The following is a 27,183-nucleotide window of genomic DNA, read 5'->3' as shown; positions in this document are numbered from 1 at the left end:
GGTGTTGTCCTTCCAATTTGTGTGTGGCCTCATTCTGTCAATGGAAGAGGCCCAGGACAGAACGGTCAGTATGGGAACAGGAAGGGGAGTTACTATGGCAACCAGGAGCTCATGTAGGCCTTGGCGGACAGTGGCGAAGTGTTCGGCTAAACGATTGCCGATTCTATGCTTGGTCTCGCCGATGTACTGGAGCCCACATTGGGAACACCAAATGCAGTAGATGAGGTTGGATGAGGTGCAGGTGAACCTCTGTAGCACCTGGAAGGACTGCGAGGGTCCCTGGATGGTGGCAAGGAATGAGATATAGGGACAGGAGCAGGGAAAATGACCTTGGGATGGGTTGTTATGGGTGGGAAAGGATGAGTGAACCTTGATGTTGGGAGTCCAGATGTTGGGGGAGTCCAGAACCAGGCGCCACAGTTTAAGAATAAGGGGTAAGCCATTTAGAACGGAGACGAGGAAACATTTTTTCTCACAGAGAGTTGTGAGTCTGTGGAATTCTCTGCCCACAGAGGGCGGTGGAGGCCGGTTCTCTGGATACTTTCAAGAGAGAGCTAGATAGGGCTCTTAAAGATAGCCAAGTCAGGGGATATGGGGAGAAGGCAGGAACGGGATACTGATTTGGGATGATCAGCCATGATCACATTGAATGGCGGTGCTGGCTCGAAGGGCCGAATGGCCTACTCCTGCACCTATTGTCTATTGAACCTTGATGGTGATCCTTGAGACGATGAATAGTTGGTCATTTTGCGAGAACCCATTTGCTAGAACCCAAAAGACAAGATCTACCCAGTGCCTGTGAGCGGGAGGGATATGAGCAGGGAGCATTTGCCACCTCATTAACATTGCTGTTCAGAAAATTGGACATGATGTCACTGTGGTGTACAGGACAGTTGAGAGGGGTAATTATCTGGAACACCAGCTGATATATCCGCACACGTACTGACATCAAAACCTTACACATTGTGCAGAGCCCAAGTTGGCCATTGATTCAGGTTCTTCCTGATAACGTAGGGAATCTCAACTATGCTGGAGTAACGTTGAAGGAATGGGCAACATTTTGGCTCGCTTCATTTCGGGTTGATTCATTGAAGTTATGTTCATGTGAAACGTTGGCCAGATTCTATGCACCTCATCAATGTAGCAGTGCTCCCATTTGTAAAGGGGTGTGTGATCATTGATCACTCATACAACATTTGCCAACTGTTGGCAGTACTGGCCAATTATCAGCAAAAGCACAATTTCTCCTCACATCCCCTCTATGGATCCCAATGATTGCTTTCCAATTGCCAGTTTGGACCCTGGAATTGATTTTTGAACAGTTTGGAGCAAATTCAATCGACACTGGAGTCCAATCCCATTTTGTGTAGCTTTGGCTCCGACTTTGAAAGCAGAACTTGAGTGGCGAAGTTGTGCAGCTGGTAGAGCTGCTGCCTCACAGCGCCACGGAACCGGTTCAATCCTGACCTCAGGCACTGTCTGGATGATCATGTGGACTTGCACGTTGCCTCTGTGACCGCGTGGATTTCCTCCGGGTGCTCTGGTTTCCGAAAGGCGCGTGGATTAGTAGGTTAATTGGCCTCCGCAAATTGCCCCCAGTGTGTAGGGAGTGGATGCAAAAGAGGGATAACAGAGAACTAATGTGAACAGGTGCAAATATGCTCAGTGTGGGCTGATCAGCCCGTTTTCATGTGGTATCTCGAAGCCTTATCAGAAATGGTACAATTTGTTATACTGTTTATAATGGCTTGTTGTACTGTTTACAGTGGCAAGTTTACAATTGCCACCCCACTCCAGTAGGAATCTAGTGAAGAGGACACCACATTATAATGCACAACACTTTGTAAAACCTCGAGGAGACAGATACAACACGGTTATGCAGATCAACTTGAAAATGTTCAAGACCAAACAGACCCAAAAATAAATATTTCCTCTCGCTTATTGTAATGGAAATCAAAGTGAAATAATTAACTAACATGTTAAAATAAATTCCTGAACAAAATCTCAGCCAGACCCCGCTCCTATTTCAAAGTTACGGATGGATACGTTTGTTCCCTTTCCTCCACAAATGTTGTGGATTGGGGTGGCTGAGTTGGAAAGCTCCTTTTTTGCCTTTTAGCAAACATTGCCAAGATGTAAGTAACATTTAACGAGGAACTAAATGGTGTAGGTCAGCTCAATGCCCAGCAGAATTTAAGGAAAACTCACAGGAAATGCTGGAAATATTCAGCAGGTCGGGCAGCATCCGTGGAGAGAGAGAAAGAAAATGCGATCTTGGGTAGTTGTCTGCCTGAAAAGTTATTGGAGAAAAAGTGTGCTTCCAAGTAATCCATCCATAAAAGGATGACTGATTATGACTGATTAACCCTTTTTTATCCAGCCTGTAATTAATATTCACCTGGTCTCTAGACCAATTTTATCCACTTGCAAAGTTACTATCACTTTCTAGTGAGGGGCTTGTCAAGTGTTCTCCATGTTGGATTAAGTAGAGGAGGATTTTTATTTTCTCCCAGAGGGTAATAGATCTGAGGAATTCTCTCCCCCCAGAGATATCTGTGCATATTCCAGGTGGAAGAAATTAGGAAGTGTGTGGAGATCTCTGCTCAGAGGCCAGTGAGCCACTGCAATTCTCCACCCCAGAGGGTGGCGGGTTCGAGGTCGATAGACATGTTTAAGATGGAGGTGGATAAACCTTTGGAAGATTGGGGAACTGAAGGTTGTTGGACAAAGGACACAAAGTGCTGGAGTAATTCAGCAGGTCAGGCAGTACCTCTGGAGACATGGATAGGTGGTGTTTCGGTTTGAGACCCTTCTTCAGACTGGAACAAGGTTATTGGAACTGCACAGAAGATGAGGTGAGGCCAGCATGGAGCTGCCTTGCTCATTTTGAATGGAGGCACAGGTTGTAGAGGACTACTCCTGCTCCTATTGTGTTCCTGTGTTCTTGGAACTTGATAGATATTTGGTTAATGAATCGAATCATCGATGGGCTTGGGCAGGAGTATGTATCTGGGTCCAAAATCCGCCGTTTTCTTACTGAACGCGGCACCAAGTGCAGAGATCACTCTAGCTCCCGTCTCCTCATGTTTTTGTCCTGAAGAGTCAGTATGTTTACACCCGATCTCCTCGAACAACGATGAGAATTCATCACGTGTGGACTTGTCTGACTGACACATGCTCAGTTCAGTATTAGTTTATTAGTCACGTGTACCGAGGTACATTGAAAAGCTTTTGTTGCATGCGATCCAGTCAGTGGAAAGCCAATACAATAAAAATCGAGCCATTCACTGTCACAGATACATGATAAGGAAATAAAGTTTTGTTTAAGGTAAAACTAGTAAATTCGGATCAAGGATAATAATAATAATAATAAATTTTATTTAATGGGCGCCTTTCAGACATCTCAAGGACACCTTACATAGATCAGTAGGAATAAAAACATATAATCAGAATAAAATAAGTAATAAAGACATCACAGAGACACAAATTAAAAACAGAATTCAGTCCAAAAACAGAAAATCAAAAACACAATGTGAAGAGAGAGCAGCGGCAGCCAAAGCGCGCCAGCGTCCACTCTCTCTTCACGGCAGCCATCTTGGACACAGACTTACAGGATTACATTAGACAAAAAAATCATCCCCCCACAATGGATACCACTGTGGGGGAAGGCACAAAGTCCAGTCTCCACCCCAAGTTCACCCCAAAGTCAGGCCTATTGAGGCCACCGCAATTGCCTCTACGGAGGCCTGATGTTCCTGGCCGTTCTCACCGGGTGGTCTTGCCCCGGCGTCGGGATAGTCCGAGGGCCCCCGATGAGGTAGATAATAGTTGAGGACTGCTCTCTAGATGCGGTAGGATGGTTCAGTGCCCTGATAACAGCTGGGAAGAAACTGTCCCTGAATCTGGAGGTGTGCGTTTTCACACTTCTGTACCTCTTGCCTGATGGGAGGGGAGAAGAGGGAGTGGGCAGGGTGTGATTCATCCTTGATTATGCTGCTGGCCTCGCTGAGGCAGCGTGAGGTATAAATGGAGTCAATGGAAGGGAGGTTGGTCTGTGTGAACGTCTGTGCTGCGTCCACAATTTGCTGCACAATTTTTGCCTCTTGTTCCTTACCGAGGCTGCATCATTTTGATCTTTCGCACACTTTAGTGAGAACTGGTTTGCACAGATCCACCTCATCACCTTGACAACCTGTGTGTGCCTGCATATTTATCTCCCAGGTGATCTAATGTGTGTGTGTGTGTCTCTCTCTCTGTCCTCGCTATGTGTATACATGTCTGGTCTTCCTGTTGTACAGCACCCGACTGTCCCTTCAAAGCCTGCACTGTGAGTTCTCTTCTCAGTCTGGGAAAGTAAGGCACAGAGAAATATTCTCCGAAACTGCAAAGTTAAATAGTTTAGAGATTTAGGCGTACCGCGTTCCAACCCAAATCCTTCAAGCACTGGAAAATCCCAATGAGCACCAAGAATAATTTGTCAAAGCATGTTTTGTGTTGGAGTGGCACTATCAGATCTGCAGCAGCTGCCTTTCGAGATGAGAGATTAGGTTCTATATGTAGCCAGCTCTCCGCTCTGCTGGACTGAGGGGGACTCTGCTGGAGAGAGATAAAGTCCTTGTATCCAAGCTGATTGTTTTGTCTATTCCAAGAGGAGACACTTGGCAGCTGCAATCCATCATTAGTGGAGATATTTCTATCAGTGTCTTCCAGTGTCATCCAGTTATGTTTTGCATTCAAAGTAAAATGTAACTGGAAAGCCCCCAAATTAAAACATTTTTATGTCTAGTGTAAAAGGAAAAAAATATTTATTCTGTATTACAGAAGTACCAACTACTACTGTTGGTAGTTAATGTGGAAGAATAAACCTTGGGCAGCCCAGTTGTACGCTGGTGAACATATTAGACCTGCAGACTGAGTTCTGGATCATTGATCCAGCAACTTGAGAGCAAGTTCCAGCAGGGCAGCTGGGGACTTAAATTTAATTAACAGCGGCCGAATGTTTAACTACATTGCTGGTTTCAGTATCCTTAACCAAGAAGCTAGCAGATTATTGCAAAAAGTGTCAGTTTAGTTTTGTTTAATTTAGAGATACAGCGCGGAAACAGCTCACTGAGTCCGTGCTGACCAGCGATTCCCATACGCTAGCACTATCCTACACACTAGGGACAATTTGCAATCTTTACCGAAGCCAATTAACCTACAAACCTAAACGTCTTTGGAGTGTGGGTGGAAATCAGAGATCCCGGTGAAAGCCTACGCAGTCACGGGGAGAACTCAGTACAGATCCATCTTTCTTTCTCAACCCCATTCTCCTGCCTTCGCCCCAGAACCCAGGACACCCTTACTATTTATTATTGACTATTATCAGTTGCTTTGACTTGTCCCATTTCTACAATAATATCTGTTCATTAATATTAACATGGATTCAATATTTAACATTACATTGACCTAATTTCATGGAACAGAAATAAGTTCAAAGTTTTGAAAGAGTACGCTGTGCTGACTCTAAACACTGTGGTTGTAAGAGCAGGTCAAAGACTGGGGATCCTGTAGGAACAACTACCCTCCTGTCTCCCTAAAGTTCTTACCCAACATCCAGGTAGGTGGGACTAGTGTAGATGGGACATGTTGGCTGGTGTGGGTAAGTTGGGCCGAAGGGCCTGTTTCCATACTGTAAGACTCTTTGACCTCGTCCACCAGTCAGAATTGCGATGGAATACTCTCCACTTGAATGCAGCACGACAGCTCTCTAGAAAGTTGACACCATCCAGGGCAAAGCATCTGCTTCATGTCCCTTCCACCTCCTTCAGCATTCATTCTCTCTATCACTGGTACAACATGGCCACAGTAGTTACTTGCCTTGGCTACTCCAGCAGCAGCGCTCGTGCCCACAACCTCCACCACAAAGAAGGATAAGAATAGCATGGAATCACCACTGTCTACTGGTTTCTCTTCCATGTTGCACAGTCCTGACTTGGATATAAATCTAGAGACTCCCCCCACTCCTGCTGTAGAGAGAGCACATACAACATCTGGATTGTGGTCAGTCAAGGATGCTACTCACCATTTGTTCTCAAAGGCGGCACAATGCGCAGCTGGTAGAGCTGCTACCTCACAGCGATAAAGGCATGGGTTCGATCCTGACCTCAGATGCTGCCTGCACCGAGTTTATGTGTTCTCCCTGTGACCACATGGGTTTCCTCCAGGTACTTGGGTTTTCTCCCACATCCCAAAGATGTGGGTTTGTAGGTTGATTGTCCTCTGAAATTGCCCATAGTGTGTAGGTAGTCGATGAAAACGTGGTATCATATAGACCTAATGTGCATGCGTGATTAGTGGTCAGCCATGACTCAGTGGGCTGAAGGGCCTGTTTCTATGCTGTGTCTCTAAAACGAGCTGGAGAGGAGGAATTTATTTAGTCAGAGAGTGATGAATCTGTGGAATTCTGCCACAGAGGGCTGTGAAGGCCAAGTCAATGGATATTTTTTTTATGGGAGTGATTAATAGATTCTTGATTAGTACGGGTGTCAGTGGTTATGGAGAGAAGATCTGAGAATGGGGTTGAGTGGGAAAGATAGATCAGCCATGATTGAATGGCAGAGTAGACTGGATGGACCAAATGGCCTAATTCTGCTCCTATCACTTATGAACTTATGACATTGAAAGTGCTTGGTTTCACTGAGGCAATTTTATCCCACTCAACGCACCTCAACAAGATACATGCTTGGTACTGCCTAAAGTAAACTAATTTTTAATACACTGACACTTTTTTAACTCAAGGCAAATGGATAATGGATTGGAGACTGTAAGAATTTCCAAGGTGCAAGTGTATTAAGGGTTAATGTATTTCAGTCAGTAGCGAGCATGCTTGTGAACCAGCCAGCATCTTGTCTGGCCTACGATCAGTACACACAGATGGTCAGATGCTCTAGATGATGAAGGACAGGGAGCGCGGGTCACTGTGCATCCAAGGTTTTCTCTTGGTGTTCCGGTTTTTTACCACATCCCAAAGGTAAGCAGGGTAGTGTGTTAATTGGCTTTGTGTAGATTGCCCCTAGTGGGTAATTGAGTGGTAACATCCTGGAGGGGGGGGGAGTTTAGGAATAGGGAATAATAAAACAAGGGATAAATGTAAAGTTAGCATCACTGGATGGTTCGTGGCCAGTATGGAATCTGTGGGCTGAAGGGCCTGTTTCCGTGCTGTACCACTCGGTGACTTTATTTCACCGTTGATTGGGGGGGGTGGGGGGAGAGAAAGTGCTGGAGTAGCTCAGCAGGTCAAGCAGCATCTCTGGAGTATGCAGACAGGCGACGTGTTGGGTCGGGAACCTGTAAAGGGGATTTTGATAGTTGGTGCAGTTTGATTTGTGGACACACAGTAGTGGGCCGTTCAGCCATTGTGTTGAGGTTGACCAAGAGAAGGAGCAATCCACACTAGTGCCTCTTCCCAGCACATGGGCCACAGGCCTGTAGATCACGGCACCTCCACTGCTCGACTTGCTGCTCTGTGAAAGTGAGGATGATGCTGATGGCGCTTCCCTCACTTGCTGATCAGTGAAGTCCAGACCCAGCTAAACTGCTTTCCTTTGATCTTCCAACCAACCTTCAATCCAGTCCGCTACTTGTTTATCACCCTGCCATGAAAATAGATCTTTCCATTTACCTCACAGATTTTTAGGTATGTTGTTTAAATGGCCCGTGGGTCTCTTCTGTTCTAAAGTAGACACGGTGGCGCAGCGGTAGAGCTGCTGCCTTACAGCGCCAGAGACCGAGGTTCGATCCTGACGACGGGTGTTTGTCAGTACGGAGTTTGTACGTTCTCCCCGTGACCGGCGCGGGTTTTCTCCGGGATCTCCCGTTTCCTCCCACACTCCAAAAAGACGTACAGGTCTGTAGGTTGATTGGCTTCTGTAAATTGTAAATTTTCCCCAGTGGGATAGTGTAAGTGTACGGGGCTCGCTGGTCAGCGAGGATTCGGTGGGCCAAAGGGTCGCCTTCTGCGCTGTATCTCTAAACTAAACACAACTAAACAATCCTATCCTGAGCAGTTCTCTGCCTATAGTTACAACTCTGCGGCCTGTAAGTCTCCTCTGCATTCTCCCACATGCTAACTCACCCTACCTGGTGACTAAATCTCTGTGCAGCACTCCAGCTGTGTGGCTTTAACATGTTCTTGTACACTGGGCTTTCTCCAATATAGGACAGACCCCTCTGTGTGCCACCTTAATCACTAGACTATTTTTTTCTTGTAACCACTGACTATTATCTTTCCTCACCTTCACTGCTCCTCTCTCTCTCCCCCCCCCCAACCCCACACTTCTGATTAAATTATACTTTTCTGTATTATTTTCTGTCTACCTGACCAGTCTACCGCTACAGAAGCTTAATAAAGTTTTAGGAGAGAAACCATAACCATATTGTCATACAATATTCTCAGAATCTTAGCAAGTGAAGTTAAAATACGGATGTGAGTAAAGATCACTTGGGTAGAAACAGGTCAGGCCACCACAGATGGATTTTACAACAGATACACCGACTCAGCTGAATGTGGACGAAAGAACTGCAAATGCTGGTTTATACCAAGGATAGACACAAAGAGCTAGAATAACTCAGCGGGTCAGGCAGCATCTCTGGAGAGAAGGAACAGATAACGTTTCGGGTCGGAACCCTTCTTCAGACTCAACTCTGAAGAAGGGTTTCGACCCGAAATAGCACCTACTCGTTTTCTCCAGAGATGCTGCCTGACCCGCTGAGTTACTCCAGCATTTTGTGTCTATCTTCAGCTGAATGTGGACCTGGTGATATCACATTGCCTGAGTGCCATGCCACCATCCATTTTAAAGAAGAGTCAGTCAGACTGGGAGCAAATATCGATAGGTTGCTTGTTCTCTAACTGCTGATACCCATTTTAATTTAATTCGGAACATTCCATAAAAGGTGACAAATGACTGATTAACCCTTTTTTATTCAGCGGGTGATTAGAAGTCGAAGCCAGTCGATGGATGCCATGGGTCTCAGCAGTAAGAAACAGAACACTGTCTCTTCGAGTCACAGTGGCAGTTTTACCCACAACACAGGAGAAACCATCAAAGTCCCTGGCATTGTAAGTACCAGTCCCCATCAGACAGTGAAATCTAAAGGCAATATAAGTACCAAAGTCGACAGCTTCGAAAACTCGCACCTGTGAATGTTTAACCCTTTGCCAAGTCAAAGAGAGATATTCAAGCAAGTGGGACATTCCGCTGATTGTAGAATCCTCTCGAACCAAGGAACCACAGCGCACAATGTCAAACACTTCCGTGCAAAGTGGCAAGAGCTCGGAAAACGTTGAACCAAGACGCACAAGTCCTCTACAAACTCCAAATTAATGTCATTGATGGTTTTATACACAGTCACTACGCCTGCAGCAAAAAACATTCTTGCCTCCAATTCAGAATCTAGGAGGAATTTGCTTTGTATTTTTTATACAATATCGTCATTGACCATAATATTGTAAAAACTGACTTATGATGTGAACAGGAATCCATTAAACCTGTATGTGCTCCATCTACCTTTATACCTGCACACTGCTGAGGACGGGAGATGGTAAATAATTGATCCTGAATGCTAGTAAAGAATTGATTTAAAGATACAGCATGGAAAGAGCCCCTCAGCCCACCGAGTCCATGCCGACCTGTTAACACTAGTTCTGTGTTATCCCACTTCCACATCAACTCTCTAAACACTAGAAGCAATTTACAGAGGCCAACTAGCCTACCACCCGCATGCCTTTGGGATATGGGAGGAAACAGGAGCAACTGGCGAAAACCCACGTGGTTACAAGAAGAACTGTGCCACCCCCTGCTGCCTCATACCACCAGAGACTCGGGTTCAATCCTGACCTGGGATGGTCTCTGTATGGAGTTTGCATGTTCTGCCTGTGACCACGTGGGTTTCTTCCAAGTGCTCCGGTTTCCTCCCACATCCCAAAGATATGTGGATATGCAGGTTAATTGGCCTCTATAAATTGCTCTTAGTATGTGGGGAGTGGATGCGAAAGTTCGATAATCTAGAACTAGTGTGAATGGATGATGGTTGGGCTGAAGGGCCTATTTCCATGCTCTATCGTTGAATCAATCAAAAGGCTTTGGTTATTTTACTGAATTTCACATTGTTCTGATAAGTGCACAACCCAGTCATTGGTTGTCTGCTGCCAATACTTAATCAGTGCTGTGTGTTTAACTCCCATTCAGTAAACTATGCCTTCAGTGTAAGAGAGAACCAGCCATTTACACCTGCCAGCCTCGAGGAACTGCTAACAGCTCAATCAGAGCACAAAGGAGAATCTGTCAGCTCTCTTAGAGTGAAATAATTACACTATATGGTTTGATATCCTGTATTTGCCACCTTTATCTTGGTTCCAGTTGCTCTGACTGAACTATTTATTCTCCACAACGCTGTCAGTTCTGTTTCAGCAGAGTAGTCACAGGAGAGGGGCATGTGTGTTGCATAAATCCTCAGAAATGGCCATTTGGGATCTTGAGAGTTGGCACTCTGAGGTTAGGTTGGGTTATGGATGGTTACAAAGTACTGGGCCATAAGACCACTCTGAGCCACTGCCTGCTGACAGGTGGGCGATGTGTTGAATGTGAACTGTGTCCATGGAGACACCAGGAACATGCAGACGCTGGATATCCCTCGAGGTAAACACAAAGTGCTGGAGGAACTGAGCAGGCCAGGCAACATGTGCGAAGGGAATGGATAGGCAGTGTTTTGGGGATGGTACCCTTCTTCAAACTGATTGCAGTAGGAATCTCTGGACAAGAGAGGTGGGGGTGGGGGAGGACAAAGCCTGTTAAGTGATGGGTGGAGAAACAATGATACTGGTTTATACCAAAGACAGACTCAAAATGCTGGAGTAACTCAGTGGGTCAGGCAACATCTCTGGAGAAGAAGGATGAGTGACGTTCATTCTAAAGAAGGGTCCCGACCCGAAACGTCTCGCATTCTTTTCCTCCAGAGATGTTGCCTGACCCACTGAGTTACTCTACCACTTTGCATCTATAAGTGATGGGTGGATACAATTAAGGAGGGGGGGGGGGGACCTGATTGGCAGATGGGTGTCCAAAGGCTAGAGATTTTAAAAAAAACAACAAAAGGAGATGAAGGGTTCCAACCAGAAATGTAGTCCATGCATTCCCTCCTGAGGTGCTGCCTGAATGACCCTCTGAGTTACTCTAACACTTTGTGTTGTGCTCGAGAACGGTGGCAAGCTTGATTGCCCATCTCCAATCTCCATGGTAGGAAAGGCACCATTCACACTTCCTTTCTCTTCAGCGACTCAGTGGGTGAGATGCGGAGGTGGAAGTGTCAGGGTAAACCATCGCCGTAATCCACGATTAAAGCACAATCTGACAACCCTCCCAGGTGAGACAGAGCTTCACCTGCACCTCGTCCAACCTGGTCTTCTCTGATGCATTTGCAACCCGTGAAGTGACCTCACCGACATCAAGGGCGGGCTACATGAGCATTTTGAGGAGAACCTGTGCTCTGTCAGCACCAAGCATCTCGAGCTTCTGGTCATGTTATTTTAACTGTTCTTCCCACTCCCACACTGACCTGTCTGGTCTCGGCCTTCCCTGTTGCAACGGAGAGGCTGAATGCAAATTGGAAGAACATTTATGTCATTCTTGGGTACCATATAACCTGTCCACCTTGCTTTATTCTCATTTTTCTCACATACCTGGTTCCATCTGCTGTGTTTTTCCTTCCCCAGTGTCTCATCTATCACCTACCAGCCCCTCTCCCACCCCTCATACTGCTACATACTAACAATCTTTCCTCTTCCCTCTCGGTCCTGATGTGGGGTGTCAATGCGAATCATCAACTTTTACCTTTTGCTTCCACAGATGTTGCTGGACCTGCTGAGTTCCTTCAGCATTCTGTTTTTCTGTTTCAGAATCCAGTATCCGCAGTTTATTTTGTTGTGTGCAGGCCAACAGACGCTGAGGTTAATTTTTAACATATCACCCGGTTTAACAGTGCCACAGTGATCTCTGAAGACCCAAGCCTCAATCTTAGTTTTTTAGTTTCGAGATACAGAGCGGAAACAGGTCCTTCGGCCCACCGAGTTTGTACCAACCAACGATCCTACACACACATTAGGGACAATTGTTTACACATACCAAACCAATCAACGTTCAAACCTGTACGTCTTTGGAGTGTGGGAGGAAACCGAAGATCTCGGAGAAAACTCATGCGGTGAATGTACAAACTCCACCTGGGTCTCTGATGCTGTAAGGCAGCACCGATCGAACCTGGGTCTCTGATGCTGTAAGGCAGCACCTCTACTGCCCCTTAGGCTGGATCATCACATTGAAACATTCAAATTTCTCATGCAGTTCAACAAGGTGAACCTGGAGCTAATTTTCCCCTGATTGTGGTAGATGAGAACCAGAAGTCAAAATCTTCAAATGAGGGGTGTTCAATTAGGGCTATAGAACCAGATACAATTATCATATTTAGCATACAATTGAACAGATAAATGGATAGGAAGGGTTCAGACTATGGGCCAAATGCAGACTGAATGTACCCAAATGCATGGGACTAACTCAATTTACCAACTGGGCCGGCATTGTTGGCTAGAGAATTCCAAAGACACACATCCACGGAGTTGGGAGCTTTCTTCTGACTTAGTGTGGTGTTGTTCTGACTTAGTTCAAGGGAGTTTATTTGTCATATGCACCAGATATGAACTAGAATAATGAAATCCTTACTTGCTGCAGCTTTACAGGCATATTAATACAACAACAGTACAATAAATGATCCATAATTCTAAGTAAGCTGGAGCATGGTATTGTGAAAAGCATACTAAGAGAAACCATAGTAGTGCAAAGTCCATCGTGGTTCGATGCTGAGGCAGAGTTGTGGTTAGTGTAGTGCAGGGAGGTTCAAGAGCCAGACGGTTGATGGGGAGAAGCTGTTCTTGAACCTGGAGGTCACGGTTTTCAGGCTCCAGAGTGGAACTGGGCTCACTTTTGATTATTTTAATTGCTGTTAGGGCCCAGGTAGTTTCAGCCCCTCTACTCCTGTGCTTGGAGATGTTAAATACGAGATATTTAACTTTAATAATCGCAAACCTAGCTCCAATTTGTCAAGAGGTAGGATCAGGGGAGAAACAGAGTCATTCAGGATGTATGTAGGGTGTTAAATCTACATTAGTTGGAAATTTACCAGAGAATATTCTGAGGGATAGGATACATAGGCATTTTGATGGACAAGAGCTGATTAGGAACAGTCAGCATGGTTTTGTATGTGGGGGTCGTGTCTCACAAAGCTGAGTTTTTTGAAGACTTGATCAAAAAGATCAATGAGGGTAGAGCTGTAGATGTTGTATACATGGATTTCAGTAAGGCATTCAACAAGGTTCCACATGGTAGGCTGCTCCGGAAGGTCTAATTGCATGGGATTCAAGGAGAGATAGCTGAATGGATAGAAAATTGACCATGGAAGGAAGCAGAAGATGATGGTGAAAGATTGCTTCTCGGACTAGAGGCCTGTAACTAGTGGTGTGCCTCAGGGTTCGGTGCTGGGCCCATTACTATTTGTCATCTACATCAATGATTTGGCTGAGAACATACATGGCAAGATTAGCTGGTGATTCAAAAGTGGGTGGTTTTGCAGATAGTGAAGATGATTGTGAAAAGTTGCAGCAGGATCTTGATCGATTGGCCAGGTGGGCTGAGGAATGGTTAATGGAATTTAATACAGAGGAATGTGAGGTGTTTCATTTTGAGATTTCTAACATGGGCAAAACCTACACAGTGAATGAATGGTAAGACTCTGGGGAGTGTTGTAGAGCAGAGGGATCTAGGAGTGTAGGTGGAGGTCAAGTCGCAGGTATATAAGGTCATCAAAAAGGCTTTTGGCACATTGGCCTTCATCAGCCAGAGTATTGAGTATAGAAGTTGGGAGATCATGTTTTAGTTGTATAAGATGTTGGTGAGACCGTATTTAGAATATTATGTTTAGTTCTGGCCACCATGTTATTGGAAAGAGGTTCTCTAGCTGGAAAGGGTACTGAGAAGATTTACGAGGATGGTGCCAGGACTAGAGGGTCTGAGCTATTGGGAGAGGTTGAGTAGACTGGGACTCTATTCCCTGGAGCGTAGGAGAATGAGGGGTGATCTTGTAGAGGTGTATAAAATCATGAGAGGAATAGATCAGGTAGATGCACAGTCTCTTGCTCTGAGTAGGTGAATCGAGGACCAGAGGACATAGGTTTAAGGTGAAGGGGAAAAGATTTAATAGGAATCTGAGTCATAACTTTTTCGATACAAAGAATGGTTGGTGTATGGAACAAGCTGTCAGCGGAGGTAGTTGAGACTGGGACTATCCCAACGTTTGAGAAGCAGTTAGACAGGTACATGGATAATACAAGTTTGGAGGGATATGGACCAAATGCAGGCAGGTGGGACTAGTGTAGCTGGGAACACGTGGGCAAGTTGGCCTGAAGGGCCTGTTTCCACACTGTATCACTCTATGACTCTAAGACTATATAAATTATTCTTAACTTCACCAACGCCAACACCACAAATACATGGATGTGAACTTTTGTCGGGCATGGGACAGAATCGGAGTGTCAACTGGTCCCTTTCATTAGTCTTGAATCCAAGGTCAAATTTCCTTTTGACCTTTCTGAAGGATTGAGTAAGCAGGGTCATGTCTCTAAGGGAAGCATCCTAATTAACCACCTATTTATTTAGTCTCTGACAATATGATTTATTATTTCTAACTACTGTAAATCACATTGACAATGGGAATACCATTCATGGCCCAGATAAGATATTTGCACTCACACATTGATTATGGATGTTTGCACTCATTGTTTGGATCATACATTGATCGTAGATGTAAAAGGCATCAAAGCTGGAGTACATTTAGTTGTACCAGGTTTGCTTGGAGCATTATATTCAGTTTTGATCACCCTGCTTATAAGAAAGATATCATCAAGCTGGAAAGAGTGCAGAGACAATTTATGAGGATGTTGCCAGGACTCAAGGCCTTGATCTACAGGGAGAGAGGTTGGACAGGCTGGAACTTTATTCCTTGGACCGAGGGGCGATCAAATAGAGGTGTATAACATCTTGAGGATATGGTGAATGCACTGAGTTTTTCCCCCTATGGTAATAGAATCAAGAACTAGAGGACATTGGTTGAAGGTAAGCAGGGAAAGATTTAATAGCTACCTGAGAGGCAACCTTTTCACAAAGAGGGTGCAGTATATGGATGAGCTGTCTGAGGATGTAACTGAGGCAGCTACTATAACAACATTTAAAAGGCATTTGGACATGTAAATGGATAGGAAAGTTTAGAGAAATATGGGACAAACAAGGGTAAATGCCATCTTGGTGGGTGTGAATGAGTTGGGCAGAAAGGACTGTGACTATAACAATAGTCTATTTATCATTGACTATATCAGTTTAACTGGAGAACGTGCATATGTTGATTTCAACTTTGAAAAGCCGTAGTGTTAAATAAACGTGGACCTGTAGGTTTTCTGGAGATGCTGTTTCTTTGAGACCAAGAATGTGTCTTGACTAAATTTTCATATCGTGTGTCTCTAAAGGAAATTAAACTGCAAATGCTGTGTTTTATGGTACTAACTAGCTGCTTTAAGTGTGATGTCTCCCCTGCACTAGGTTCATAAAAAACACTCAGCTCTCTCTACGTATTGCAGCACTGTTACACTAGGAGTCGGCAGCACCAGTCTTGTTGATTTGCTCCACACTCGGGTTCCCACTGCACAGGAGAGAGCCAATTACCTTCCCAAATCCCAAACTAACTAGAGTAGCTGAGGGCTCACAGCAGTGTGTGAGTTCAGTTTAGTTTATTGTCACGTGTACCGAAATACAGTGAAAATCTTTTGTTGCATGCTAATCAGTCAGCGGAAAGACTACACATGATTACAATCGAGCCGTCCACAGTGTACAGGTACAGATAAAGGGAATGTTTAGGGATTTTTCAATGCCCGTTCCGAGATTAAAATCTGCAGTTCAAAACCAGCTGGATGGGAAGGCTGGGAGATCAATCAGATTAGTCCTCAGGTGCAAGTTGGTGGGAAGTCTGCACTGCACTCTGAGTAAACATGAGTTTTCAGTGCAAGTGGGGCATTCCAGTGGAGCAGCAGTAGAGTTGCTGCCTTACAGCGCCAGAAACCCAGGTTCAATCCTGACTACGGGTGCTGTCTGCACAGAGTTTTCATGTTCTCCCTGTGACCACGTGGGTTTCCTCCGGGTGCTCCGGTTTCCTCCAAAGACCAGGTTTGTAGGTTATTTGACGTCTGTGAATTGTTCCAGGTATGTAGGATAGTGGTCGTGTACGGGGATCGCTGGTCAGAGCGGACTCGACTCGGTGGGCCGAAATGCCTGCTTTTGCTCTGTATCTCTAAAGAGTAAAGTAAAGTTGTTGAGCCTTCAGTGCATGAACATTATCACAGAGGGTTTGGATTTGCACAGAAGTGCGTAAGTAAATAAATAATATCATGGGATTGTCAATTCTCCCCCCCCCCCCTCCCCTTCATTTTAAACAGATGCCAAGTTGAAACTTTTGCCTTTTCTAGAATTAACCTCACGTGGTCATCGAACGGCCACACAAAGACGTGAGCATCAGCCTCGGTGAAGCACCTTTAACTTGCCCTCTGCCCCTTTCATTGGCACGGGGTACGGGGCACTTGAAAAGGAGCGGGACAAGAAACCATGAAAATCAAAGAAACTGTGGATACTGGAAATCTGAAATGAAAACAAGTTATGATTAATGTTCTTGGACCTAAAGCATGAACTCTTTTTCTTGCTCCACTTGTGTTGTCTGACCAGCTGAGTGCTTCCAGAATTGTATGTTTAAAAAAAAAAGCTACTCTTCTTTTCTGAGAAGAATTAAAAGGGTTAAAAAGTACGTTGGAATAAAACAGTTGGATAAAGAAGCCCTGTGTGCCATCCACAGCTCCAAAGATCGATTCCTTTCCATTAGAATTTCTTTGGGTGAATTTTTGTTCCCTACCCTATTACTTTCACATCCCAGCTTCATTCTTGTTAATCATCATATCCTTAATATGTGAAAGCAATGCATGATTCATTTTGTACCTTCTCCTTTCCCTTTTCTTAGTCATTGCTCGTACCTGGAAAAAGCCCAAGTAAGCATGGACGTCGAGGCAGTGCTATAGGCATAGGAACAATAGAAGAGGTTTATGTTTTACACTCACTTTATTCTCTCTGGTTGAGTCCTGTTGCTCCTTACGTGATGATCATTGCATGATCCCTAATTTAAGTCGACTGCATGTCTCCACATCTTTATCGGAGCAAGCTGCTTTTGGTTTGTTTGGAAGCGCACCATCTCTAATTTATATTGAAAACATCTCTCTCTATTGCCTGATCTCGCAGCCCTCATTCAATTGCGTTTTGGAAAAATAGCAAGACAGCACCGTTAAATGCAGGTTGCGAAATTAGCCGTGTGGCGGTTTGCACAGATGGCTTGTAAATGTGAATTGGGTAAATAGTCAATCAATGTATTTAGTTACAATCAATTTATTTGTGCATGGCCTAATCTCAATGACAATCACGATTAATGAGTTCTGGTCCTGGTAACTGATTATTATGACATGTGCAAGATGCATTGTTCGCACAGTGACTGCTTTTGGTAACAACTTTGCTAAACTACTGTTCATGAGGCATGGATCCAGCAGCAGAGTGTGTTGATGGTGTAAGTGTTGTCTTCTTGAGACTGCACTGGATTTCTGGAAGACAACAATAATCAGAAGAGTCTGAATGTGGAAACTCATCAAATTTCCCACATTTTCTGTGCTCCAGGTATATTCAATGAGCCTGACCCTGGATCCTTCACCTCTCGTCTTCCTCAGCCTGTGGTGTCTTTAATCCAGCGCTAACAAAGAGCAGTGAGCAGCCTTCTTGCCCGGCAACAGCAGCTTGCCGCTACCAAGAACTGCCTGAGTTCCCTGCCGTTTGGCATGAGATGAAACTGGGTTTGCTGCTGGTCAGTGCCAGGGGCTCACCTCACGGCGAGTGCGGAGGCTGGCTGGCAGCCCACTGCTCTGGTAGCTGGCATAGCACCAGGCTGCACTAATGTATCACCAATGTACAGTGGTTTATCAATGTGGTTGTGTCTAATACACTGTCACTGAGCGGCTGCAACCACAGTCTGAAATGTACCTTCCAGCAAAGATTTGAATCAGTAAAATGGTTTGCTAATTACTGCATGATCTGATTAGCTTGTGATATGATTTAATTATTGTTATACTGTTTGGGTTGTAATGTCATGAATACAACAGTAAATGCAGATTTTTTTATTTCACAACTGCGACTTTGTTACTATTACCTAATGTGTTAATTTAAGTATGAATGTATCACGGTATACAAACAATGAAATACACAGTCCTTGTCGTAAATCATGGTGGATATTATTCTCAAGGGGAGAGATGTCCTTGTTCAAAGTAAGTTCAATGGGATGGTTGCTGGGATCTTGAGGACGTTTTGTGAGGGAAGATTGAACAGGTTGGGTCCACGCTTTTGTTTGGAGGTGATGGAAGCACTCGATGTTCTGAGGTGGTCTGACAATGTAGATGCTTGGGGATATTCCCACAGTGACGTTATCTAGAACCTGTGGGAGTGAAGTCTCAGAATACGGGGCTGCCCATTTAATGCAGAATTTATGAGGAATTTCTCTCTCAGATCTTTGGACCTTTGTAATTCTGCACCCCTGAATGTGTGGAGGCTGAGCCATCGACTGTGATTAAGGCTAACTGGACAGGCGTTTGGACTGTGGGGAAGTCGAGGGGTGTGGGGATTAGGCATAGAACTGAGCTGGAGCCAAGATCAGGTCAGCCATTATCACATTAATTGGTAGAATAGGCTGGAGGGGCAGAATGGCCTCCATCTATTATTTATTCTTCTATTCATTTACTTACAATTCATTATAAACATTGAGTGACTGAAGAGAGGGTAAAGCCTCTGTGTGGATAATTGCTAAGAATTGGCATTGGTTTATAGGTGTCACATGCACCCAGATGCAGTGAAAAGCTTTTGTTTGCATGCTATCCAGTCAAATTATACCAGACGTGAGTACAATGAAACCATACACAGTTAGCACAATAAGAAAACTATCAGAGTGCAGAATATAGTGTTACAGCATTGGTTACAGAAAAAGTACAGATTTTTAAATATAAAGTGCAAGATCCACAATGAGGTAGGTTGGAAGATTGGGACTACACCCTAGCGTATGGGAGGACCTCTCAATAGACAAGTAGTTTCCCCAATAGTATCAGAGACGGTATATTGACCTGTGTCAAGTTGGCTGACCTTCTGGTTTCACACATCTCAATGGATTTAAGTCAACAGACCTACAGACTAACTGAAGGATATCTCCAATGGAGTTGCTGGTGAACACATCTTCCTGCTCTATTTACAAGACAGGGTGGTCAATGTCATTGAACTTTCGGCCACAGAATCAGACTAAAGATGTCCATTCTAAAAAAGCACAATCGAAAAGTCATGGTTCTGCAGAATTGAAGCTAAAAGGAAATTTGTTTAAATTACAATATTTGCAACATTTTCTTCACAATCAACAATGTAAAAAGCATAACCTAAATGCTTGATGAAAAATGACTGATCCACGGAGCATTATAAGCAAACCTTAACACATTGCTTCATGTTATGGAATGATACTAGGAACAAATTCCAGCTATTAGTCACAGCTCCATATTTTCTGCACATCAATTTGTTGACTCTGTAACACAGAATTGGTTAGTCACTTTGTGTCAATTTACTTGCAGATGTGAAATTGTATCAAAACAAAGAAATAACCACCCCCCTTCTTCCCAAAAATATTCTGGGATTGATTTTTTTCTGAAGAGTCCAAATACCCTGAGCCACTTTTGATAAACGGGCAAAGATGACAGCGAAACAGAATTGGGTAATGACATTTACCCTTGCATAGGCTAGATGTTACCAGAGAGCATGGCATCCTGGTAAATCTTCTCTACCCTAGAACGTGCTGCCAGGCTGGTGGTGGGGACAGAGATGTTTGGGGGCATTTAAGAACTTTTAGATAGGCTCATGGATATTTAGTTTAGTTTATTGTCACGAGTACCGAGATACAGTGAAAAGCTGTTTTGTTGCGTGCTAACCAGTCAGCGGAAAGACTATACATGAATACAAATAAGCCATCCACAGTGTACAGATACACGATAAAGGGAAAACCGTTTAGTGTAAGATAAAGTCCAGAAAAGTCTGATTAGAGATAGTCTGAGGGTCTCCAGTGAGATGGATAGTAGCTCTGGTTGTTGGTAGGATGGGTCAGTGATAGCAGGAAATGGGAGGAATATGGATCATGTGCAGGCAGAGTGAGTTAGTTATCTTGGCTTCATGGTCGAAACACAGACCCTGTGGCCCAAGTTTTATACCTAACCAAGCAATATTAGTGAGCACCATTTTGCACAATACATTCCCATTCTCTATCAGTTGACTTAAAGCATCATTGCATTATCATTATATGTGTGTGTGTAAAATAGCGTAATATAAAACACAAAGAGTTAATCAGGTGTCCCTGAATGACAATGCAGTGTGTTTTCACAGTCGTTGATTATCCCTGGGAAGAGTCCAACGAGGAAAAAATCTGGACCTTTCAGCTCTCGACGCAGCAGTGCCATTGGAATAGAGAACATCCAGGAGGTGGTTGAGAGAAGGTATGAGGTGGTAGAACTGTACAGAATATTCAGACCCATTGTACAACTCTCTGGTAACACCATTGCAAACATTACTTACAGACACCTGTTACCCAGTGTGTAGCATGCTACCCTGATTAAAGAGGGGTCCAAAGGATAATGTCATTAAGTGTTGATGGGCTTTCATTCCAAAAGGTAATCTTACCAATTCCCAGACTGAGATGGTTTACAATGAAAGGGCAGGTAGACCATTCACTCCCCCACAACCAATGCACAGAGTCTGCAATGTGGCCCATCTGAGAAATCTACTCATCTGGACCGCTCCAAAAGCACCTCCCAAACCTGCCATCTTCACCCCCCCTCCCTCAAGAAGTTTAAAGGCAGCAGGAGCATGGACCACCACATCACATGAGGGCGTTCCTCAAACCGTGCATTATTCCAAACGGGCAAACATCTTCGTTGCTGGGGCCTCCGTCTTGGAACCCACTGCCCAGCAGCAAAGTGAGAGCACTGTTACCAGAAAGATATTCTATTTTTATTTAAGAAGGAACTGCAGATGCTGGAAAATCGAAGGTACACAAAAATGCTGGAGAAACTCAGCGGGTGCAGCAGCATCTATGGAGCGAAGGAAATAGGCAACGTTTCGGGACGAAACGTTGCCTATTTCCTTCGCTCCATAGATGCTGCCGCACCCGCTGAGTTTCTCCAGCATTTTTCTGTACCATCTATTTTTATTTAATTTATCCAGACCAATCTTGCTTTCCAGCTCTGGGTCTGTAGTTGGGTACGTTTATTACATTTCAAGCACTCGTCCCAGTACGACATAAATGACTGGCTGAAGTAGGGTCTCGACCTGAAACATCATCCATTCCTCCTCTCCAGAGATGCTGCCTGTCCCGCTGAGTTACTCCAGCATTTTCTGTGTCTCTATCTACCACATAATTGAGATGGGAGATTCTGAACCCACTACCCTTGCTAGGCGTCTAAACCCTAGAATTGCCACAGCAACAGCACACTGAAGGCATCAGTGCAAATAGGGTGCACACCACCCATTCTCTGGAACATCAGAGGTTGAGGAGAGGTATACAAAATTATGAGAGGCATAGATTGAGTAGAGTTGGAACCTCTTTCTAAAATGTCAAAGACTAGAGGGCATAACTTTAAAGTGATACGCGCAAAGTTTAAAGAAGATGTGCCAGGCAAGGTGGCAAAAACCAATATGGGGTTCATGAGAGTTTTAGATAGACACATGGATGTGGATCACATGCAGGAAAAATACATTTGTTTAACTTGGCATAATGTTCGGCACAGACATTGTGGGCCGAAGGGCCTGTTCCTGTGTTGTATTGTTCTACATTGTATATACCTTCTCAAAGGCAGTGAGAGGAGGGCAATAAATACTAGCCTTTCACGATGAATCCATGTCTTGTGGATAAATAACTATCTATATATATACACTCTGGCACAGGATTAAGGTTAGAGGTGTCGTGTTTCAGATGATATGTTAAACCGATGCCCTGATTCTGCTGTCAAAGAGATAAGTAATACTATATAAAGGCATTCCCTTTCACCGTGCAGTGTATCTGTTTGTCAACTGCGGCGTTAGAAACTGCAAATGCGAAATGGTATTGATGGAGTATTCCACGCCGGCACATATTTCAGTTGTCCACTGCACTGTTGTTCTTGTTCAAATATCAGTGAGAGAGTGCTGTGTGGAGATATTCTTTTCCTGTACAAATGGTGCTGAGTTTTGAAGTTCCCCGTGCTTTGGTCTCCACAGAGAGAGCATGTCAAGTACTCAGAAGACCCCAGACAGTGGTCATGTATCGCAGGAACCAAAGTCTGATAACTCATCCAGCCAGAGTTCTCCGGAGATGCCCACGACAAAGAACAGGTGTGTGTAATCCCTTTTGTGTTTCTATCGGATGTCAAAGCAATTAAGGTTGTCATTCATATCCCCATCCCTCCCCGATCCTCTCACTGCCTCTCATTACAAGTCATGGCTCTGGCATCAGGTATGGGGGTGAACAAGAACTTCCAGACATACCTTGAGGAGATAGGGTGGGGGAGCTGTTGCCTCTCAGTGCCTGAGACCCAGGTTCAATCCCGACTGAATCAGTCTGAAGATCAGCCTGAATCCAATCAGCCTGAAGAAGGGTCTCGACCCGAAACGTCACCCATTCCTTCTCTCCAGAGATGCTGCCTCTCCCGCTGAGTTACTCCAGCATTTTGTCTCTATCTTCAATCCTGACTGCATGTGCTGTCTGTGTGGAGTTTGGACGTTCTCCCTGTGGCTGCGTGAGTTTGCTCCGGGTGCTCCGGTTTCCTCCCACATCCCAAGGACTTGCAGGTTTGTAGGTTAATAGACCTCTGAAAATTGCCCCATGTGTGTCAGGGAAGTGGATGGGAAAGTGGGATGGCATAGAGCTAGTGTGAATGGGTGATTGATGGTCAGCGTGGACCCTGTTTCTATGATGTATCTCTAAGCTAGACTGAAACCATTAACATTCTCACCCTTGTTGTTGAATCTCCCCATGATGAAGGGCCAGTTCCTGTGGCATATTGCTCTGTGTTCTATGCTGCATTAAGCTGCTGAGTTCCTCCAGCACTTTGTGTTTTGTATCATATCTACAGTCTCTTGTGTCTCACATTTACAGAGCGGGCAGGTCTGAAATCCACCCATGCCTATGGCAGACTCAATATAGTTTTTCAAAGTTTACAAAAGAAACAGAAAATGTAAGTGTAACAGAAAATGCAAACGTTGACCTTCTCAGGAGGAATCGGGACAGACCAATAAGCTTTAGTCATTGATCTCATGTCGAGGGCAAATAATTATTGTGCCATTTCTTTCAAATGTAACAAAAAAAATAGTCTGAGGTAAATGTACATTTTATTGTACTTACAGAGTAATAATAAATCAGAAGACTCCATGTGAAGGTGCTCAAGATCTCTCCCGCTCATCATCGAATGCCAGCAGCTTCGCGAGTGTCGTGGAAGAAAATGAAGTACTTGAAGACTATGACACTGGGATGGTAAACAACTACACATAGAACTTTGTTAAACCCCAGGGCAAGGTCACCGTGACCCTTTAGTTGCTGTCCAGCCAATCCTAGACAATGACCGTCCGGCCCTTCTGCCGTCCTCCTCACCCTCTCTCAAACTTTCAAGAGTCAAGACTGTTTTATTGTCATATGTCCCGAAACAGAACAATGAAATTCTTACTTGCAGCAACACAACAGATATGTAGACAAGCCCGCTGAGTTACTCCAGCAATTTGTGTCTACCTTCGATTTAAACCAGCATCTGCAGTTCTTTCCTACACAGATATGGGGACATTCTGTAAAACACATTATAAACCCATTCTGGGCAGCACGGTGGCGCAGCGGTAGAGTTGCTGCCTTACAGCACTTGCGGCGCCGGAGACCCGGGTTTGATCCCGACTACAGGTGCTGTTTGTACGGAGTTTGTATGTTCTCCCCGTGACCGCATGGGTTTTCCCCGAGATCTTCGGTTTCCTCCCACACTCCAAAGACGTACAGGTTTGTAGGTTAATTGGCTTGGTATAAATGTAAATTGTACCTAGTGTGTTTAGAGTAGCGTTAATGTGCGGGGATCGCTGGTCGGCGCGGACTCGGTGAGTCGAAGGCCGTGTTACAGCTCTGTTTCTCTAAACTAAACAAACAAACAAAAAAGTTCAGTGTGTAAGAAGGAACTGCAGATGCTGGTTTAAACCGAAGATAGACACAAAAAAGCTGTGGAGTAACTCAGCGGGACAGGCAGCATCTCTGGAGAGGAATGGGTGACGTTTTGGGTAAACAATGGGTTCCCTTGGATCTGCAGTCCTCTGCCTCTTGCCCAAGTGGCAGTTCCTCCAGCATTTTTGTCTATCTGCAATTCTTTATATCTCCATGTTAGTCCAGTCTCTGGGTCACTGCTCCAACGATGATACAACCAATGCCACTGTTCTACTTTGCATTTATTCTACATTTTGCTCCACCTCAGATTCAGTTGCAAGCACAGATCAACCTCCCGTTATTTGTTTATTTTGCCCACAGGACAGCCTATCCTCCAACGCCTCTCATAAGCGGGATTCCTTCACCTACAGCACATGGTTGGATGACAGCACCAGTAACACCAGTGCTCACAGCGCTGGGAGCTCAACAGGTGGGTCCGTCCAGCATCCAGCTCCACACACATTTCCCCAAATTCCTCAATGGCCCGAGGGTGGTGGTGGAAGGTGGTTTATCAGACCGGAGACCAGCGACCAGTGGTCTGCTGCAGGGGTCTGTGGCGAGCCCACCGCTGTTTGTCATCCATATCAACGATTTGGATGAGCATGTACAAGGCATGAGTAGTAAAGGGCCTGTCCCACTTGGGCGACTTTAGCACGTCACGCAGATGGCGCGCAAAGATTTTGTACATCCCGAAATCCTGAGGCGCCTAGCGCGATCGCACGTCACTGCCTACGTCACCACGCACCATGCAAGCGTAATGCGCACCATGCGCGCGTCACCACACATGCGTCGTGTCGCGTAAATGACGCGCAAATGACGCGCAAATGCAGGCCCTTAAGTTTGCAGATGATACTGAAATAGGTGGTGCCGTAGAAAGTGAAGATGGTTATTAAGAATCACAGCGGATCTTGATCAACTGGGAAGATGCGCCAAGGAATGGCCAAGGGAGATTAATTTGGTTGTGCAAGTTGTTTTGGTACGTCATATCATGGCACGACCTTCACATTGAATGGTGGGTCCTGGGGAGTTGCAGAACAGAGGCATCTAACAGTACAAGTATATAGTTCTCTGAAAGGGGCATCACAAGTGGATAGGGTGGTTAAGTAGGCTTTGGAACATTGGCCTTCCATCAGTTAGGGAATTGAGTATGGAGGTTGGGACATTATGTAACAGTTGTACCAAACAATGGTGAGGCCGTATTTGGAGTATTGTGTTCAGTTTTGGTCAACCTGCTATTGTAAAGATACAATTATGTTGGGAAAGGTTCAATGTTGATTTACAAGGATGTGGCCAGCAATTGAGGGTCTGAACGATAGGGCAGGCTGGTGCTTTACTCTTGGGAACACAGGAGGCTGAGGGGTAATCTTATTGAGGTGTATAAAATCATGAGTTGAATAGAAAGGTGAATGCAGATTATTTTTCTAAGGTAGGGGCATTGAGAACTAGAAGGCATAGGTTTTTTCACATTGACGGTGGTCTCTGGGCAGACCAGGGATGTGAATGACAGGGGTCCTGAGCTGGAGTCCAGCAGTGATAGTGGCCCAGGAGAAGCAAGGCTGCTCCACTCAGAGTGCTCCTTAAACGCTTATCATGCTCCTCACTAGCACAGGCACTGGGACCCAAAGCCTGATGCAGCCAGGGCAGCACAGTGGTAGAGTTGCTGCCACACAGCACCAGAGACCCAGGTTCGATCCTGACTACGGATGCTATCTGCACGGAGTTTGTACGTTCTCCCTGTGACCCGCGTGGGTTTTCTCCGGGTGTGCCGGTTTCCTCCCACACTCCAAAGACGTACGGGTTTGGAGGTTAATTTGACTTCTGTAAATTGTAAATTGCCCCTAGTGTGGAGAATAATGTTAGTGTACGGGGATCGCTGGTCGACACAGGCTCAGTCGGCTGAAGGGCCTGTTTCCACGCTGTATCACTAAGCCAATCAGCTATCTAATTGGGGGATAGAGGTCCTGTAGCCAAAAGAAAGTTCACATTGTCCCCCATTGTTTCAAGATACTCATATCTAATGATCAGTGGCTGTTAAATAACTTCAAAGACCACGCAGATAAAAGGTACAACAATAGTGTTCCTATGAACTCAGTCCGTGAGGAGAAAGAACCAGGAATGTGGAGATGCCCTTGAGCCCCATGGTCTCAGTTACTGGGACCACTTAGGTTGCATTTCCTGCCTGTCCTGGCACCCTATGTTTTGATCTGTCTTCTTACCTGTGGCCTCACGTGCACTACCCTCTGCCCATTTGCCCCCGGTGACAGTAGGTGGGCCTCGCTCTCTACTCCTGGACGCTAACAAGAGCAGGGAGCTACCCCGTCCCGAGATCAAAATTAAGCTCGAGAAATCCGAACCACAGAAATTCTGTCAGGTAAGAAAATGCCGCTTGGATTCAGGTTCAATCTGTGTGTTCATAGTATATATTCTTCAGTATTTGCATTGTGCCTCCTGCATGTCTGTTCTGTGAAGACACAGCCAGACATTTGTGATGTTTGAAACATAGAAAATAGGTGCAGGAGTAGGCCATTCGAACCAGCACCTGTGATCATGGCTGATCATCCCCAATCAGTACCGCGTTCCTGCCTTCTCCCCATATCCCCTGACTTCGCTATCTTTAAGAGCTCTATCTAGCTTTTTCAATATGATTATGGCTGATTATCCAAAATCAATACCCTGTTCCAGCTTTTCCCCCGTATCCCTTGATTCCCTTAGCCCTAAGAGCCAAACCTAATTCTC

General features: G+C 45.0%; 1 protein-coding gene across 12 annotated transcripts in view; it reads left to right on the top strand.

Annotated features, from left to right (window-relative positions):
• LOC116990323 (RAP1 GTPase activating protein) overlaps positions 1-27,183 on the top strand; it is a 290,150-nt gene that overhangs the window by 253,901 nt on the left and 9,066 nt on the right. For 9 of the 12 annotated variants that reach the window (XM_033047839.1, XM_033047838.1, XM_033047843.1 and 6 more), the window contains 7 exons: positions 8,972-9,103; positions 17,143-17,220; positions 20,625-20,734; positions 22,494-22,607; positions 23,619-23,745; positions 24,769-24,877; positions 26,715-26,818. In XM_033047839.1, coding sequence (XP_032903730.1) covers positions 8,972-9,103; positions 17,143-17,220; positions 20,625-20,734; positions 22,494-22,607; positions 23,619-23,745; positions 24,769-24,877; positions 26,715-26,818 — 774 coding nt within the window. The remainder of the gene's footprint in view (positions 1-8,971; positions 9,104-17,142; positions 17,221-20,624; positions 20,735-22,493; positions 22,608-23,618; positions 23,746-24,768; positions 24,878-26,714; positions 26,819-27,183) is intronic. The other 3 variants (XM_033047834.1, XM_033047833.1, XM_033047836.1) reach the window with 3 other exon arrangements.

Source organism: Amblyraja radiata, chromosome 31, assembly GCF_010909765.2.
Source record: "Amblyraja radiata isolate CabotCenter1 chromosome 31, sAmbRad1.1.pri, whole genome shotgun sequence".
NCBI classification, from domain to species: Eukaryota; Metazoa; Chordata; class Chondrichthyes; order Rajiformes; family Rajidae; genus Amblyraja; species Amblyraja radiata.
This window is presented reverse-complemented; position numbering and strand designations above follow the sequence as displayed.